This window comes from Coregonus lavaretus (assembly GCF_964263955.1).
Source record: "Coregonus lavaretus genome assembly, chromosome: 3".
Classification (NCBI taxonomy): domain Eukaryota; kingdom Metazoa; phylum Chordata; class Actinopteri; order Salmoniformes; family Salmonidae; genus Coregonus; species Coregonus lavaretus.
The window spans coordinates 46516781-46531600 of record NC_139990.1 but is presented as its reverse complement, the minus strand read 5'-3'; the positions used below and the strand labels follow the sequence as shown (position 1 = coordinate 46531600).

At 40.2% G+C, this 14820-nt stretch overlaps 2 protein-coding genes across 2 annotated transcripts; one reads left to right on the top strand and one right to left on the bottom strand.

The window, feature by feature from the left end:
* Positions 1–278: 278 nt before the first annotated feature.
* On the top strand, positions 279–4254 carry LOC311107543 (uncharacterized protein; the record flags this gene model as incomplete). The annotated part of the gene is made up of 8 exons (XM_084150050.1): positions 279–892; positions 1238–1378; positions 1516–1649; positions 2068–2204; positions 2301–2394; positions 2511–2610; positions 3370–3592; positions 4242–4254. The coding sequence occupies exons 1-8, from the start codon at positions 811–813 to the stop codon at positions 4252–4254; spliced, it is 924 nt and encodes a 307-aa protein (XP_084006176.1). The 5' UTR covers positions 279–810.
* Positions 4255–7947: 3693 nt separating this feature from the next.
* LOC311107532 (zymogen granule membrane protein 16-like) lies at positions 7948–9541 on the bottom strand (the record flags this gene model as incomplete). Its single annotated transcript, XM_084150040.1, has 5 exons — positions 9500–9541; positions 9159–9180; positions 8976–9028; positions 8540–8699; positions 7948–8269 (listed from the first exon to the last, which is right to left on the bottom strand). The coding sequence occupies exons 3-5, from the start codon at positions 9025–9027 to the stop codon at positions 7948–7950; spliced, it is 534 nt and encodes a 177-aa protein (XP_084006166.1). The 5' UTR covers position 9028; positions 9159–9180; positions 9500–9541.
* Positions 9542–14820: the final 5279 nt, after the last annotated feature.

The window sequence follows — 14820 nt, the reverse complement described above, 5'->3', positions numbered from 1 at the left end:
TTCGTGTGTGTTCGTGTTGTACACTGGACGTCACGCTTTCGTTGTTTATTGCTTTTGTTGTTGTGAGCATTTAATAAATATAATATGTTCACTCGCAACGCTGCGCCTTGGTCTCCTGTTCTAGACGATCGTGACATACAACGTGGAGGGGGGATTGTGTACTTCTTGTTAACGTTCAGATATTACAGGAACATAGCAAAGACTAAGGGGAGTTGGCTAAACTAGCTACAGTTAGCTACGTTAGCTTGACTGGCTAACTATGTGCGGGTGGCATGGATTTATTATGTTAACGGCGGGTAGACATTAACCTTGGACACTGCTTAAGCGGTGTGCCTTTATTTTTTTCCTGGATATTATACAAAATGACTTTCGGGTTTCAAAGCAGCAGCAGTACTGTTAAAATACTTAAGCACTATCTTAGCACACACTTATGGTGTAACGTTTAGCTAACATTATTCAATTCAATGTTATTTATATTGTCAAATCATAACAAGAGTTATCTCAAGACACTTTACAGACAGAGTAGGTCTAGACCACACTCTATAATATACCAAGACCCAACAATTGCAGTAATTGTGCGGGCAAGGCGGTAACATTAATGTTACAAGGATGAAAATCAGACGTTATCCTTTTTAATGTGTTTGACAGTAACTTCAATTTAACTGGCCATTTCTGCAAAAGTGCTGATCATTTCTCAGCACTTTGGTGGCTTGAAACAATATTTTTTCTTATATTTGAGGAAATACTGCTAAAATAAGACCATCAACTTTTTAACTGTGAGAAATTGTACTGATACTATTTGCAGGGAGCATGCTGCTTAAAGCTAAACTTGGAGATGTCCAAAAATTTGTCAGAATAACTGAGCCAAATCTGAAAGACTTTTTGATTGCAGGTAAGAATTTGACAATGTTAGTAATAACTGTCTGAATTTAGCTGTTTAAAATTGATATACTGGAATATTCCTAAAATGATGGGACATGTTAAGTTCTCAGGTTTTTGGAACTGGTCCATTTTTGTACGTCTAAATTTCTTCTGTTTTGCCCTTGGTAACTACACTTTAATTGTGGATGCATTGCTTAAGGTATAGTTATGATGCTACAAAAAAAAACATTTTAATCACTTAATAGTGTTTGTTTAAAACCTATTTTATAGGGTAAGGTAGGTGTACACAGTGAAATTATTATATAAATAATGATTTACTTTTGTTTACACAAGCTTTTATCCCTGTTTTTTCTAGCATTTGCAAAGTTTGGTGTCCCAGCTGTAACAGAAGGTGTGAAAATTGTTGACAGTTCAGGGACTGAATTGGATGATGATGTTTTTGAGGATATTATAAAGGATCCCTCAACTGGGGTGCTAACCATCAAATATGACTCAGGTTTGTTTCAGTTAATTAGACTAATTAATGAATACGTTATTTCTTTGTTTTATGAAGTTCATGGTGTCTATTAAATAAGTGTCTTAGATTATGAGGGAACTATATATAATTCTTTTTCTTCTAAAAATCATGGTTAGAATCTGTCTCCATGGTGGCCTCTTCTGAGCAATCCCAACCATCATCCCTTGATACCTTGGACTCTGAGGATACAGTCATTATTTCAGATAGCCCCTCCAGAAAACGCCAGAGGCTGGATACAGAAGCCAAGCAAGTAAGACAATTCTGACATTTTAAATTCTGTTCTTGAATCTGTTCTCAGAGAATTAAAATTACATTAATATACATTGTAAATTACATGGTTTCAAAACATTTTTGAAGTCCTGATTAGGGATGTCCCGATCAAGTTTTTTTAAGCGCCCTATCCGATTAAAAAAAGTATCTGCTGATATTGAGTCCTGATCAGATACTTTTATTTATTTATTGATAATACAGTGCACACTTCGAGTACATTCAAGTTATTGTCGCTGTCTGGAGGGAGTTTCTTACCATTATTGGCTTTTTCATTGGATTTTTGTAGCACTTGCAATCTTTGAGATTGGATCGGGACATCCTCTGACATCATATTAGTTTATTTCCAGTTTATTTGCAGTGGACATAACATGCAGAATTGTTATGCATTTTGTTTTAAGTTGGTGGAATCAGCTCTTACCAACAAAACCGGTGGGGAACGTATAATAAATGAATACAACCGAACCAAGTCCTTGACGGATGAAACAAGACGCAAAATGGTGAACATGCTGGCAGCTGACATGACAGAAATGAATGGGTAATTTGTTAATAGTCCTTGTGTTCTCAATCTGTAAATCTAAATCTGAATCTAAGTGAATATGACTGCACAATCCTTTCTTCTTCAATTTTGCAGTACATCTCCACCCAGACAGGTGAAAGAAATGTATGCCAAAGGAATAGTGACCTTATTCCCGTACCTCAGTGACCCATTCTCTAAGAATGGCTATGTGAGTTGCACACAGTAATAGTTGTAATGTTAAATATTATTGGAAGTTTTTGAATCCTACCAGACCATGTTGTTTTCAATGAAGTATCCATTTTTGTTATCCTTTCATCCTTCAAGGAGCATTATTATGATGGCGAGAGTGGAACTGGGTACTTGGCCTGGAGGATTAAAACTATTCAGAGAGGCACCGCCAAAGACAGGCGATCATCATTCGGAGGTAATACTGGAAAATGTATGGAACAAAACAGTTGCTAGATCAATAATTGCATTTGTTGCACTATTTCTCAGACATATAGTATAATGTGTAACTACATCCTTCAATTCTGCTAGCTCCCTCCCTCTTAGCAAATTTAAAGAAAATATGCATCAGAGACCTACAAAGGACTGTGACATAAGGGGGGGTTGCCTCGACACTGACTGGTCGAGGCAACCCCTGGCAAACTGGCCTTGCAAACTTTAGGGTGATTTAAACCAGTAGATGGCATTTTCATACATTTTTCAACCCACAAACTGCAGATTTCATAAATTGTGAAGAAATAATGTCAATATTAACACCAGCATTGATGCAGGGCTCCACACTAACTTTTTGTCTTGGTTGCACTTGTGCGCCTAACTTTTTTATTTATGTGCACCAGCACAAAATGTAGGTGCACCCAAATTTTTTCCTTGCGTCGCCATTAACGCCACAATTTCAAGGTCACCTTTTTATCACGCTCCATATACATTCATATATATCATGTAACCACCCCCCCCCTTTGCTGTCCTCTGCCCCTCAGATGGCCAACACCTGTAATTTGGCCTTCTTCCCATTTGGCCTTGGCTAAACCAGCTTGCCACACTCCCTAGCATCAAACATATCATTCATATCATTTAGTTTACAGCTCAAAAAGTATATTTTACAGTGGAGTACTTCCTTTAAAAGTTAGCCAGGCTACTAAAACTTTTGACATGATTGAAATTTTCCCGTGTTGTGTAGAATCAGCCAAAGGATCAACTGGTGAAGACATGTCTGGAGGACCGACTGTCAGACGAGAATCCCAGTTTGTTCCAGAGACTGCCCTGACTGATGATGAGTGCAACAAAGCAATCTCACTGATGAAACATTCTGCTGATGCAGACACAATCAAGAAGAAAATGGAACTGACGTTTGTGTATCGCCGCAAAATGATCCTCGACCCCCAGCAGTCAAGCAACATACTGTCTGAGTTTCCACGTTTTAAAGACGTCAAAAGCTTGGTAATTATGTTATTTTGAAAATACTATGACAAGTGAATTGTTTTGTAAGACATTGTAGTGATACTAGCTAGCTAAACTAGCACGCAATACAATTTGATTGGCTGTCAAATAACTGAAATTGTCACCAACACCACCCCACTCCAGGTTGAACAGGATTTTGTTCTAATGTTCGGAGAGGATACCTCAAGCAAGCTTCTGGAAAGGTGGCCGGTCACGTTCAAGAAAAAGATCATCAAACAATGCAGAAAGCTTCCATCCACAAGTGAGCTTGAAGAACTCTTGCTGGCAGCTGATCCTCCTGAGGATGGCACTGAATTGGATGTTGACTTTGGTAAGATGCTTGTAAGCCTACCTTTTGTGTTGTATTGCAATATCAACATTATGTGTAAACATTTAAATATCAACATAATACTAAGAAGCTGGATCTGTGAAAGATTTACGAGTACGTTCTGTAGCAGTATATTGAACAAAACTTTTGAGATTTGACTCAGCCCTGTGGATGTTTTAGTTAGAGAACTTCTTGTGATGTAGAACTGCTGTCTGTCTGGGGGGTCTTTTGTAAAGAAAACAACGTAACTGAAGTGTGTTAACATTGAACTTGTGTTGTTACAGGTTGGGACAGTGATCTGTCATCGGTTTTACTGCTTATACACCTGATTCCACCCTCCGCTCAGGGTCGGAAGAGACCAGGAAAGGTTTCCGCATCCCAAGCAGAGAAACATCTTGTGGTATTCAAGAAGGTTTGTATTTTTTCTAATTTGTGGTATGAACACCTAATATTAGGCTACAAGTATTCATTCAATATTCATATTCAATAAGAGTAGTGTATTGGCTCTTTCTGCATATTCTACAACTACTTGGCCATTAACTACAGTTTTCCCTCATTTGTCTTCGCAGACCGGAACAAACATTCAAGAGCATCTCGATGCCATCACTACTAGCGCTCAGCCCTATCTCCTAGCTGTTGGAGTTAAGAAGAATGCAATCCACCAGTTCTTCATCATTATCGACAAGAATGCCATACCTTGCAGGTCAACCTCTTCTCTTGTTGCTTTTGACGAACTATTTAAGGCACATTTTGTGTTTGGCACATCCTACAACACCATGCTCCACAACATGTACACTTTCATCCAAACTACAGTGTACAGCATCGATGCTGGCAAGGTCAAAGAGAGCCCTCGTGTTGCTGAAATCAGGGCGAGGTTACTTCATTAGTGCTTGAAGTTTCTCCTCGAACATGAAGTGTTTTGTTTGTCAGGCTGAGTTATCGAGTTCAAATATGCTTGTTAGGCATTTACGATTAGTTCACGGTTACTTGCCTGGAAAAAATCTCCGGCTTAAATGTGCTCAGACTGGATGTGGCTGTGCGTTTGGTACGTTTTCTGGTTTTAGGAAACATTTAAACACAAAACACACTGAGTATATTGACCAACAGGTTGACCCTGATGTTTATTTAAGCAGCATTGGAGAGGCAGTGACCACTAATGTAGAGGAGACAGCTACAACGTCACGGACAGTTAATGAACACGAGGTAGCCACATCTACTCTGTTGAAAAAGTCCAACAGGAGCACTCTAGATATGTGTGCCTCTGCTGTTGCACAACTAAAAGCAGCTGGATTAAGTCAATCTACTGTAAATAGTTTTGTTTCCTCCATGGAAGAAGTGTTTTTTGAGATTCAAAGTCAAGCTACAGATGCAGCTTTGCAGTGCTTATCTCCACAGGAAACTGAAAATAAGAACAGAATAGAACAATCTTTGCAAAAGTTGGAAAACCCTTTCACACCCTTAAATTCAGAAGCTAAACGAAATAAACACTTCAAAGAGAAATGGGGAATCGTAGAACCTGTTGAAAAGGTGCTTGGCACAAGATTTGACAGCAGAAGAAACAAAACAACTGGGACATACGATCAGGTCGTTGTAACTGACAAGTTTGCATATATTCCTATTTTAGAAACACTAAAGGCCATTTTTCAAAACCCAGAACTTGCAGACATGTTCAAGCCCAGGCACATGCCCAAGGAAGGTGTGTATGCAGACTTGAGAGATGCCGCCTATTTTAAAAAAAGTCCCTTATTCTCTATAGAAAAAGATGCCATACAGATCCAGCTATTTTATGACGACTTTGAAACAGCAAACCCCTTGGGGTCTAAAAAGGGTATACACAAATTAGGTGCTATATACTTTACATTAAGGAATTTTCCCCCAATCTTTAATTCATCATTGATAAATATTCATTTGGGTGCTCTTTTCCATGCGCAGGACATCAAGCGTTATGGTTTTAATTTGATACTTGAGCCACTTGTCAGTGATCTTAAAGTACTCGAGACAGAGGGACTTAAAGTTCCCAGATTGAAAGATGTGATTCACGGTACCATAGTTCAGGTCACTGGTGATAATCTTGGGTTGCATGGTTTATTTGGCTTTGTGGAGTCATTTGGGGCAAGGTATTGTTGTCGTTTCTGTCTCCTTGAGAAAGATTGTTTTCAAACTGTGTTCTGTGAAGATGATCCAAAAGTTGTACTACGAACTATCGAGATGCACAAACTGCACTGTCAAACTTTACAAACAGATCCTACACTACCTCATATCTATGGTGTCAAACGCATTTGTCTGCTGAATTCACTACAGTATTTTAATACAGCCAACAATTTTTCTGTAGATATAATGCACGATATTTTAGAAGGAGTTGCTCAGTTTGAAGTCAAACTTGTCCTGCAGTACATTAAGGAAAACTTCCTAAATGCTGAACAACTGGCTGGTAGAATACATGCTTTTGACTATGGATACAATCAGCAGCGAAACCGTCCACCTAGAGTAAAGTTGTTTGATGGAAGTAATGATTTGGGGTTGAATGCTATACAGTCTTGGTGCTTATTACGTAATATGCCTTTGCTATTTGGTGATTTAATACAGTCAGATGACCAGCACTGGCATCTTCTACTTTTGCTTCTACACATTGTTAACATTGTATTTTCCCCAGTCCTTACAGAAGGCATGACCATTTACCTCAAACATTTAATCATTGATCATCATCAGCTCTTCAAGCAGTTGTTTCCTGCAATCAATCTCTTACCAAAGCATCACTTCATGATTCATTACCCTCGTAATATAAAAAACATCGGCCCAGTTCTGCACATGTGGTGCATGCGTTATGAAGCTAAACATAATTTTTTTAAGAAGCAATTAAAAAGCTTTAAAAATGTAACAAAAACATTAGCCAAAAAGCACCAAAGTTGTATGGCAATGTATCGAGAGTCCTTTAGCAAGGAAAGATTAACTTTAGGTTCGGGGAAGATGGTAACACTTAGTGAGCTCAAAGAAGGTCCCGAGATTGCTTTAAAATGTGGGTCTGTATTGTCTACCAGTGTGTTTTCTGCCAAGTGGATCAAACATCATGGTACAGAGTACCGCCGTGACTTCATTATCTGTACTGAGGTAGCATTTGAGATGCCTGTATTTTGTAAAATCAAAATTATTGCTGTGAAAGATGACTGTGTATTGCTCTGTGGAAAACTGATGGAAACAGTGTGTTTTGATTACCATTACTATGCCTTTAAGGTCAGGATGCATCCAGACAGGGTTCAAAAGGTGATCAACATTACTGAACTGTGTTACTTTAAACCTTTTGATGTTCAAATGAAGTATGGAACGACAGATTCCTCCTTGTATGTTGTTCCCTATTGCCATTTTATGGAAACCTAAGGTCAATGTTTTAAAAAGGGATTTGTATTCTTAATATATTTTAGCCTGACATAGTTGAGCTGTTAATAAAAATTTGAAATGCATTATTTTGTGGTAAGTTGTGATTTTTACTCACTTAATGGAGTATTTGGTGTAATTTGACACTAAAAAAGTGTAAAATGAATACTGCTGAGATTTATTTCCGTGACACTATACGGTGTTAGAATTTGACTCTATTTGAGCTTGTTTTTCACTGCAAGATAGTCAATTATCAACACAATAGTGTGTAACATCAACACTTATCAGAGTTATTTTAACCTTGAGTGTCAACTCCATGCAGTGTTAAACTGGACTGGAATCAAACTCAATCAGAGTTGATTTGTTATTTTAGAAGAGTAAATGATTAACTCTTCCAAGGGTAATATTTACACTCTCCAGTGTTATTTAACCTTTAGTGTAAAATTAAAATAACACTATTCAGTGTAAGCGAGTGTTAAATTTTTACTCTATTTAGAGTTAATTTAACTCTAAAATGTTAACACTATGAAAAGAGTCAAATTAACACTATTTCAGGGTGGGACCATATACACTCAGAAATAGTGTTAAATTTAACTCTTTAAGTGTTACTTTAACACTTCAAAATTTACTGTGCATGTACACCAATCCCCAGTGGGCTCCGATGGAAGTGATCCCGGCACCGTTGAAGCGACCGCTGAGCAGCCTCAGCTCATTGCCCATGTTGGCTGGGTAGAAGTTGAAGGAGACTTGGTTAGGCAGGCCGGCCACCAGAGTGCGCCCCGTGTTGGTGGTGAACACCAGGTAGCAGATGTAGTCTCCTGGGTTGTACTTCCCAGACACCTCGACGATGGCCTCATCCTTAAACAGCTCCATCTCCTGCTTTTCCCCCACTTCGCGACCGAATACAGGAGACCAGGTGTTGCTGTATCTCAGCTGGAACCTAAAACAGAGGAAGCTTTTCACGTTGGTTGTGTTTTGATAAGGCATATTCAGACGGAGACAGCAGGTAGTGTCAGAGAATATCAAGGACTGACATTTTCAATTGTACTCTGGGTTAGATATGATAACACTATTGTTTTGTCATGTACTGAATATGTAATAAACACAATAAATAAATACAGAAAGAAAGAAAGAAAGAAAGAGTGTGGCTGTTGGGTAGTGTAGTTGGACTGAGACGGTGGTGTCTGTTCCTGGGTCAGGGTCTGCTCACCCGTTGATGTAGGCGTTGTTGTTGTAGTAGTAGTAGTAGTAGTAGTTGTTGTTGTTCTCCCACACTCTGACCGCTGTGATGCGTCCCTCACCGGAGGAGGCAAATGGGGTGCCAGTGCCCAGACCCACCGCAGAGGAATACGAGTACGGTTCTTTGATGGCTAAAATAATATGGGCAATATGTTTACTATATTTACTATATTAATAATACATATTTATATATACATAATTAAAATTTTACTAACATATTTCTGAAAGATCTTTATATTATGAATAAAGTGTAGATTAATTAACTAAAGTACATTCTGCAATGCTTTAATACATCAGCTTTTGTCTCAAAGAAGAACTCCTAAGTGTAACTGAAAAAGACAAGTTGGTGTAAGCACAAAAGCTATTATTGAATAATTATAATTCAGAATTGTATTTGTATTACTCACGCATTGCCAAGCAGCTGGCCAAGAAGACTGTGACAAACAGGATTGAGAACATTCTGCAAAAGGGAGACATCAATACTTAAGACCTTTCATTTCAGTCAATTTCACTTTAAATGGTAAAACTTGAAATAATTTTGTTAATAATGTTTTTCATAGTAGTTCACAAAAACAACTAAGGCATTTTACCTGTCAGGTCAACCAGTGTTTCCTAGAAAGGAAAATAAAATAACTTTTTGAATTGTGAAATGTGACTTAACAAACAAATCATTCTTGAATGTGAAATGTTATAAAACAGCTTTAAAAAGTAGAACCTACTCTTGTTTACTACAATCACTCTTGCAGTGCTAAGCTACTGTCAAATAAAAATGATGTCAGATAAATTAAATGTACATTTACATGCAATAGGGCCAAAGTGTTTGTGCCCATGTACCAAGAGATGATGAGTATTAACTTCATAGCATTTCCCTCACCAGTATCATGCATTAAATACAAGTGCACATTTTATATTTAGCTAGTTGTGTACATACCCACAGTGATATCTTGAGATTTGTTTGAAAACCTGTGAAAGGTTTGTATCTCTCTGTCTCTGCCAGATCCTTCTAGTCTACTGCTTCCTCTTAGAACTGCATTTATACACGATGAACATTCCATCAGCTCTAGATGGAAGGAACATGCCAAAGAACACCTTTAGTCAGTCACTCACTATAGAGAAGTCAGACATTGTTTTCTAATTGGTCAAGGCTACTTTGGAGGGAGTGTCAAGGAAATATTATAAGGAAATAAATGTATTCAGAGGATGTTCTTTCTTTTGAATTGTAACAAATGAATGATCTGAAATAGTGATAAAAATATACAATCTAACAACCAAATGATTAAAAGAATATACCAAAATCATTTGAATGTGTACGAAAATCGCTCAAAATCAGTCTCCCAATCTTCAGTTGTTTTATTACCCCAAGAGGAACTTCTTCCCTTCAAACATTAACACGCTGAAAAAGACGTGGATCGGGTCATTAATAGGGTAGTTAGTTCATTGGCTCAAATACCTATTTTATTGTAGAAGATGTGTTTCAGTACATGTATTTCAATTTAATTCTAGAGGGCAAGATGAGATTCTAAATTTTTTGTCTATATTATTGTCCTACGTTTTCTGCATTCTGTTACAATTCTCGCATGTCAAAAATGTTATAAATTGATTTGAATTTTAATGAGGGAAATAAGTATTTGACCCCCTCTCAATCAGAAAGATTTCTGGCTCCCAGGTGTCTTTTATACAGGTAACGAGCTGAGATTAGGAGCACACTCTTAAAGGGAGTGCTCCTAATCTCAGCTTGTTACCTGTATAAAAAGACACCTGTCCACAGAAGCAATCAATCAATCAGATTCCAAACTCTCCACCATGGCCAAGACCAAAGAGCTCTCCAAGGATGTCAGGGACAAGATTGTAGACCTACACAAGGCTGGAATGGGCTACAAGACCATCGCCAAGCAGCTTGGTGAGAAGGTGACAACAGTTGGTGCGATTATTCGCAAATGGAAGAAACATAAAATAACTGTCAATCTCCCTCGGCCTGGGGCTCCATGCAAGATCTCACCTCGAAAAGTTGCAATGATCATGAGAACGGTGAGGAATCAGCCCAGAACTACACGGGAGGATCTTGTCAATGATCTCAAGGCAGCTGGGACCATAGTCACCGAGAAAACAATTGGTAACAATTGGTCCTCCTCCCCCTCCCCCCCTCCTCCCTCTCTGTGGATGACTTCGTCAACCATTTTGAAAAGAAGGTTGACGACATCCGATCCTCGTTTGTTAAGTCAAATGACACTGCTGGTCCCGCTCACACTGCCCTACCCTATGCTTTCACTTCTTTCTCCCCTCTCTCTCCAGATAAAATCTTGCGACTTGTGACGGCCGGCCGCCCAACAACCTGCCCGCTTGACCCTATCCCCTCCTCTCTTCTCCAGACCATCTCCGGTGACCTTCTTCCTTACCTCACCTCGCTCATCAACTCATCCTTGACCGCTGGCTATGTCCCTTCCGTCTTCAAGAGAGCGAGAGTTGCACCCCTTCTCAAAAAACCAACACTCGATCCCTCTGATGTCAACAACTACAGACCAGTATCCCTTCTTTCTTTTCTCTCCAAAACTCTTGAGCGTGCCGTCTTTAGCCAACTCTCTTGCTATCTCTCTCAGAATGACCTTCTTGATCCAAACCAGTCAGGTTTCAAGACTGGTCATTCAACTGAGACTGCTCTTCTCTGTGTCACGGAGGCTCTCCGCACTACTAAAGCTAACTCTCTCTCCTCTGCTCTTGTCCTTCTAGACCTGTCTGCTGCCTTTGATACTGTGAACCATCAGATCCTCCTCTCCACCCTCTCCGAGCTGGGCATCTCCGGCGCGGCTCACTCTTGGATTGCGTCCTACCTGACCGGTCGCTCCTACCAAGTGGCGTGGCGAGAATCTGTCTCCGCACCACATGCTCTCACCACTGGTGTCCCCCAGGGTGGAACAAGCTCCCTCACGACGCCAGGACAGCGGAGTCACTCACCACCTTCCGGAGACACTTGAAACCCCACCTCTTTAAGGAATACCTGGGATAGGATAAAGTAATCCTTCTACACCCCCTTACCCCACCCCCCCACCCCCCCCCCCCCAAAATAAATAAATACATATTGTAAAGTGGTTATCCCACTGGCTATAAGGTGAATGCACCAATTTGTAAGTCGCTCTGGATAAAAGCGTCTGCTAAATGACGTAAATGTAAATGTTACACACTACTCCGTGAAGGACTGAAATCCTGCAGCGCCGCAAGGTCCCCCTGCTCAAGAAAGCACATATACAGGGCCGTCTGAAGTTTGCCAATGAACATCTGAATGATTCAGAGGAGAACTGGGTGAAAGTGTTGTGGTCAGATGAGACCAAAATCGAGCTCTTTGGCATAATAACATGCCATTTAGCAGACACTTTTATCCAAAGCGACTTACAGTCATGTGTGCATACATTTTTACGTATGGGTGGTCCCGTGGATCGAGCCCACTACCCTGGCGTTACAAGCGCCATGCTCTACCAATTGAGCTACAGAGGACCAAAATTCTCTGCATCAACTCAACTCGCCGTGTTTGGAGGAGGAGGAATGCTGCCTATGACCCCAAGAACACCATCCCCACCGTCAAACATGGAGGTGGAAACATTATGCTTTGGGGGTGTTTTTCTGCTAAGGGGACAGGACAACTTCACCGCATCAAAGGGACGATGGACGGGGCCATGTACCGTCAAATCTTGGGTGAGAACCTTCTTCCCTCAGCCAGGGCATTGAAAATGGGTCGTGATGGGTATTCCAGCATGACAATGACCCAAAACACACGGCCAAGGCAACAAAGGAGTGGCTCAAGAAGAAGCACATTAAGGTCCTGGAGTGGCCTAGCCAGTCTCCAGACCTTAATCCCATAGAAAATCTGGATTTTGTTGTTGTTATTCTGTCTCTCACTGTTCACATAAACATACCATTCAAATTATAGACTGATCATGTCTTTGTCAGTGGACAAACGTACAAAATCAGCAGGGGATCAAATACTTTTTTCCTTCACTGTACAGTTGAAGTCGGAAGTTTACATACACCTTAGCCAAATACATTTAAACTCAGTTTTTCACAATTCCTGACATTTAATCCTAGTAAAAATTCCCTCTCTTAGGTCAGTTATGATCAGCACTTTACTTTAAGAATGTGAAATGTCAGAATAATAGTAGAGATAATGATTTATTTCAGCTTTTATTTATTTCATCACATTCCCAGTGGGTCAGAAGTTTACATACACTCAATTAGTATTTGGTAGCATTGCCTTTAAATTGTTTAACTTGGGTCAAACGTTTCGGGTAGCCTTCCACAAGCTTCCCACAATAAATTGGGTGAATTTTGGCTCATTCCTCCTGACAGAGCTGGTGTAACTGAGTCAGGTTTGTAGGCCTCCTTGCTCGCACACACTTTTTCAGTTCTGTCCACACATTTTCTATAGGATTGAGGTCAGGGCTTTGTGATGGCCACTCCAATACCTTGACTTTGTTGTCCTTAAGCCATTTTGCCACAACTTTGGAAGTATGCTTGGGGTCACTGTCCATTTGGAAGACCCATTTGCGACCAAGCTTTAACTTCCTAACTGATGTCTTGAGATGTTGCTTCAATATATCCACATATTTTCCTTCCTCATGACGCCATCTATTTTGTGAAGTGCACCAGTCCCTCCTGCAGCAAAGCACCCCCACAGCATGATGCTGCCACCCCTGTGCTTCACGGTTGGGATGGTGTTCTTCGGCTTGCAAGTTTCCCCCCTTTTTCTTCCAAACATAACGATGGTCATTATGGCCAAACAGTTCTATTTTTGTTTCATCAGACCAGAGGACATTTCTCCAAAAAGTACGATCTTTGTCCCCATGTGCAGTTGCAAACCGTAGTCTGGCTTTTTTATGGCGGTTTTGGAGCAGTGGCTTCTTCCTTGCTGAGCGGCCTTTCAGGTTATATCGATATAGGACTTGTTTTACTGTAGATATAGATACTTTTGTACCTGTTTCCTCCAGCATCTTCACAAGGACCTTTATTGTTGTTCTGGGATTGATTTGCACTTTTTGCACCAAAGTACATTCATCTCTAGGAGACAGAACGCGTCTCCGTCCTGAACGGTATGACAGCTGCGTGGTCCCATTTATTTATTTTATTTTATTTCACCTTTATTTAACCAGGTAAGCCAGTTGAGAACAAGTTCTCATTTACAACTGCGACCTGGCCTAGATAAAGCAAAGCAGTGCGATAAAAACAACAACATAGAGTTACATATGGGGTAAAACAAAACATAAAGTCAAAAATACAACAGAAAATATATATATACAGTGTGTGCAAATGTAGCAAGATATGGAGGTAAGGCAATAAATAGGCCATAGTGCAAAATAATTACAATTAGTATTAACACTGGAATGATAGATGTGCAAGAGATGATGTGCAAATAGAGATACTGGGGTGCAAATGAGCAAAATAAATAACAATATGGGGATGAGGTAGTTGGGTGGGCTAATTTCAGATGGGCTGTGTACAGGTGCAGTGATCGGTAAGGTGCTCTGACAACTGATGCTAAAGTTAGTGAGGGAGATAAGAGTCTCCAGCTTCAGAGATTTTTGCAAATCGTTCCAGTCATTGGCAGCAGAGAACTGGAAGGAATGGCGACCAAAGGAGGTGTTGGCTATGGGGATGACCAGTGAGATATACCTGCTGGAGCGCATACTACGGGTGGGTGTTGCTATGGTGACCAATGAGCTAAGATAAGGCGGGGATTTGCCTAGCAGTGATTTATAGATGGCCTGGAGCCAGTGGGTTTGGCGACAAATATGTAGTGAGGACCAGCCAACAAGAGCGTACAGGTCACAGTGGTGGGTAGTATATGGGGCTTTGGTGACAGAACGGATGGCACTGTGATAGACTACATCCAATTTGCTGAGTAGAGTGTTGGAGGCTATTTTGTAAATGACATCGCCGAAGTCAAGGATCGGTAGGATAGTCAGTTTTACGAGGGCATGTTTGGCAGCATGAGTGAAGGAGGCTTTGTTGCAAAATAGGAAGCCGATTCTAGATTTAACTTTTGATTGGAGATGCTTAATGTGAGTCTGGAAGGAGAGTTTACAGTCTAACCAGGCTACTGAAGGAGTGTTGTATAGCATTGAAGCTCGTTTGGAGGTTTGTTAACACAGTGTCCAATGAAGGGCCAGATGTATACAAAATGGTGTCGTCTGCGTAGAGGTGGATCTGAGAGTCACCAGCAGCAAGATCGACATCATTGATATACACGGAGAAAAGAGTCGGCCC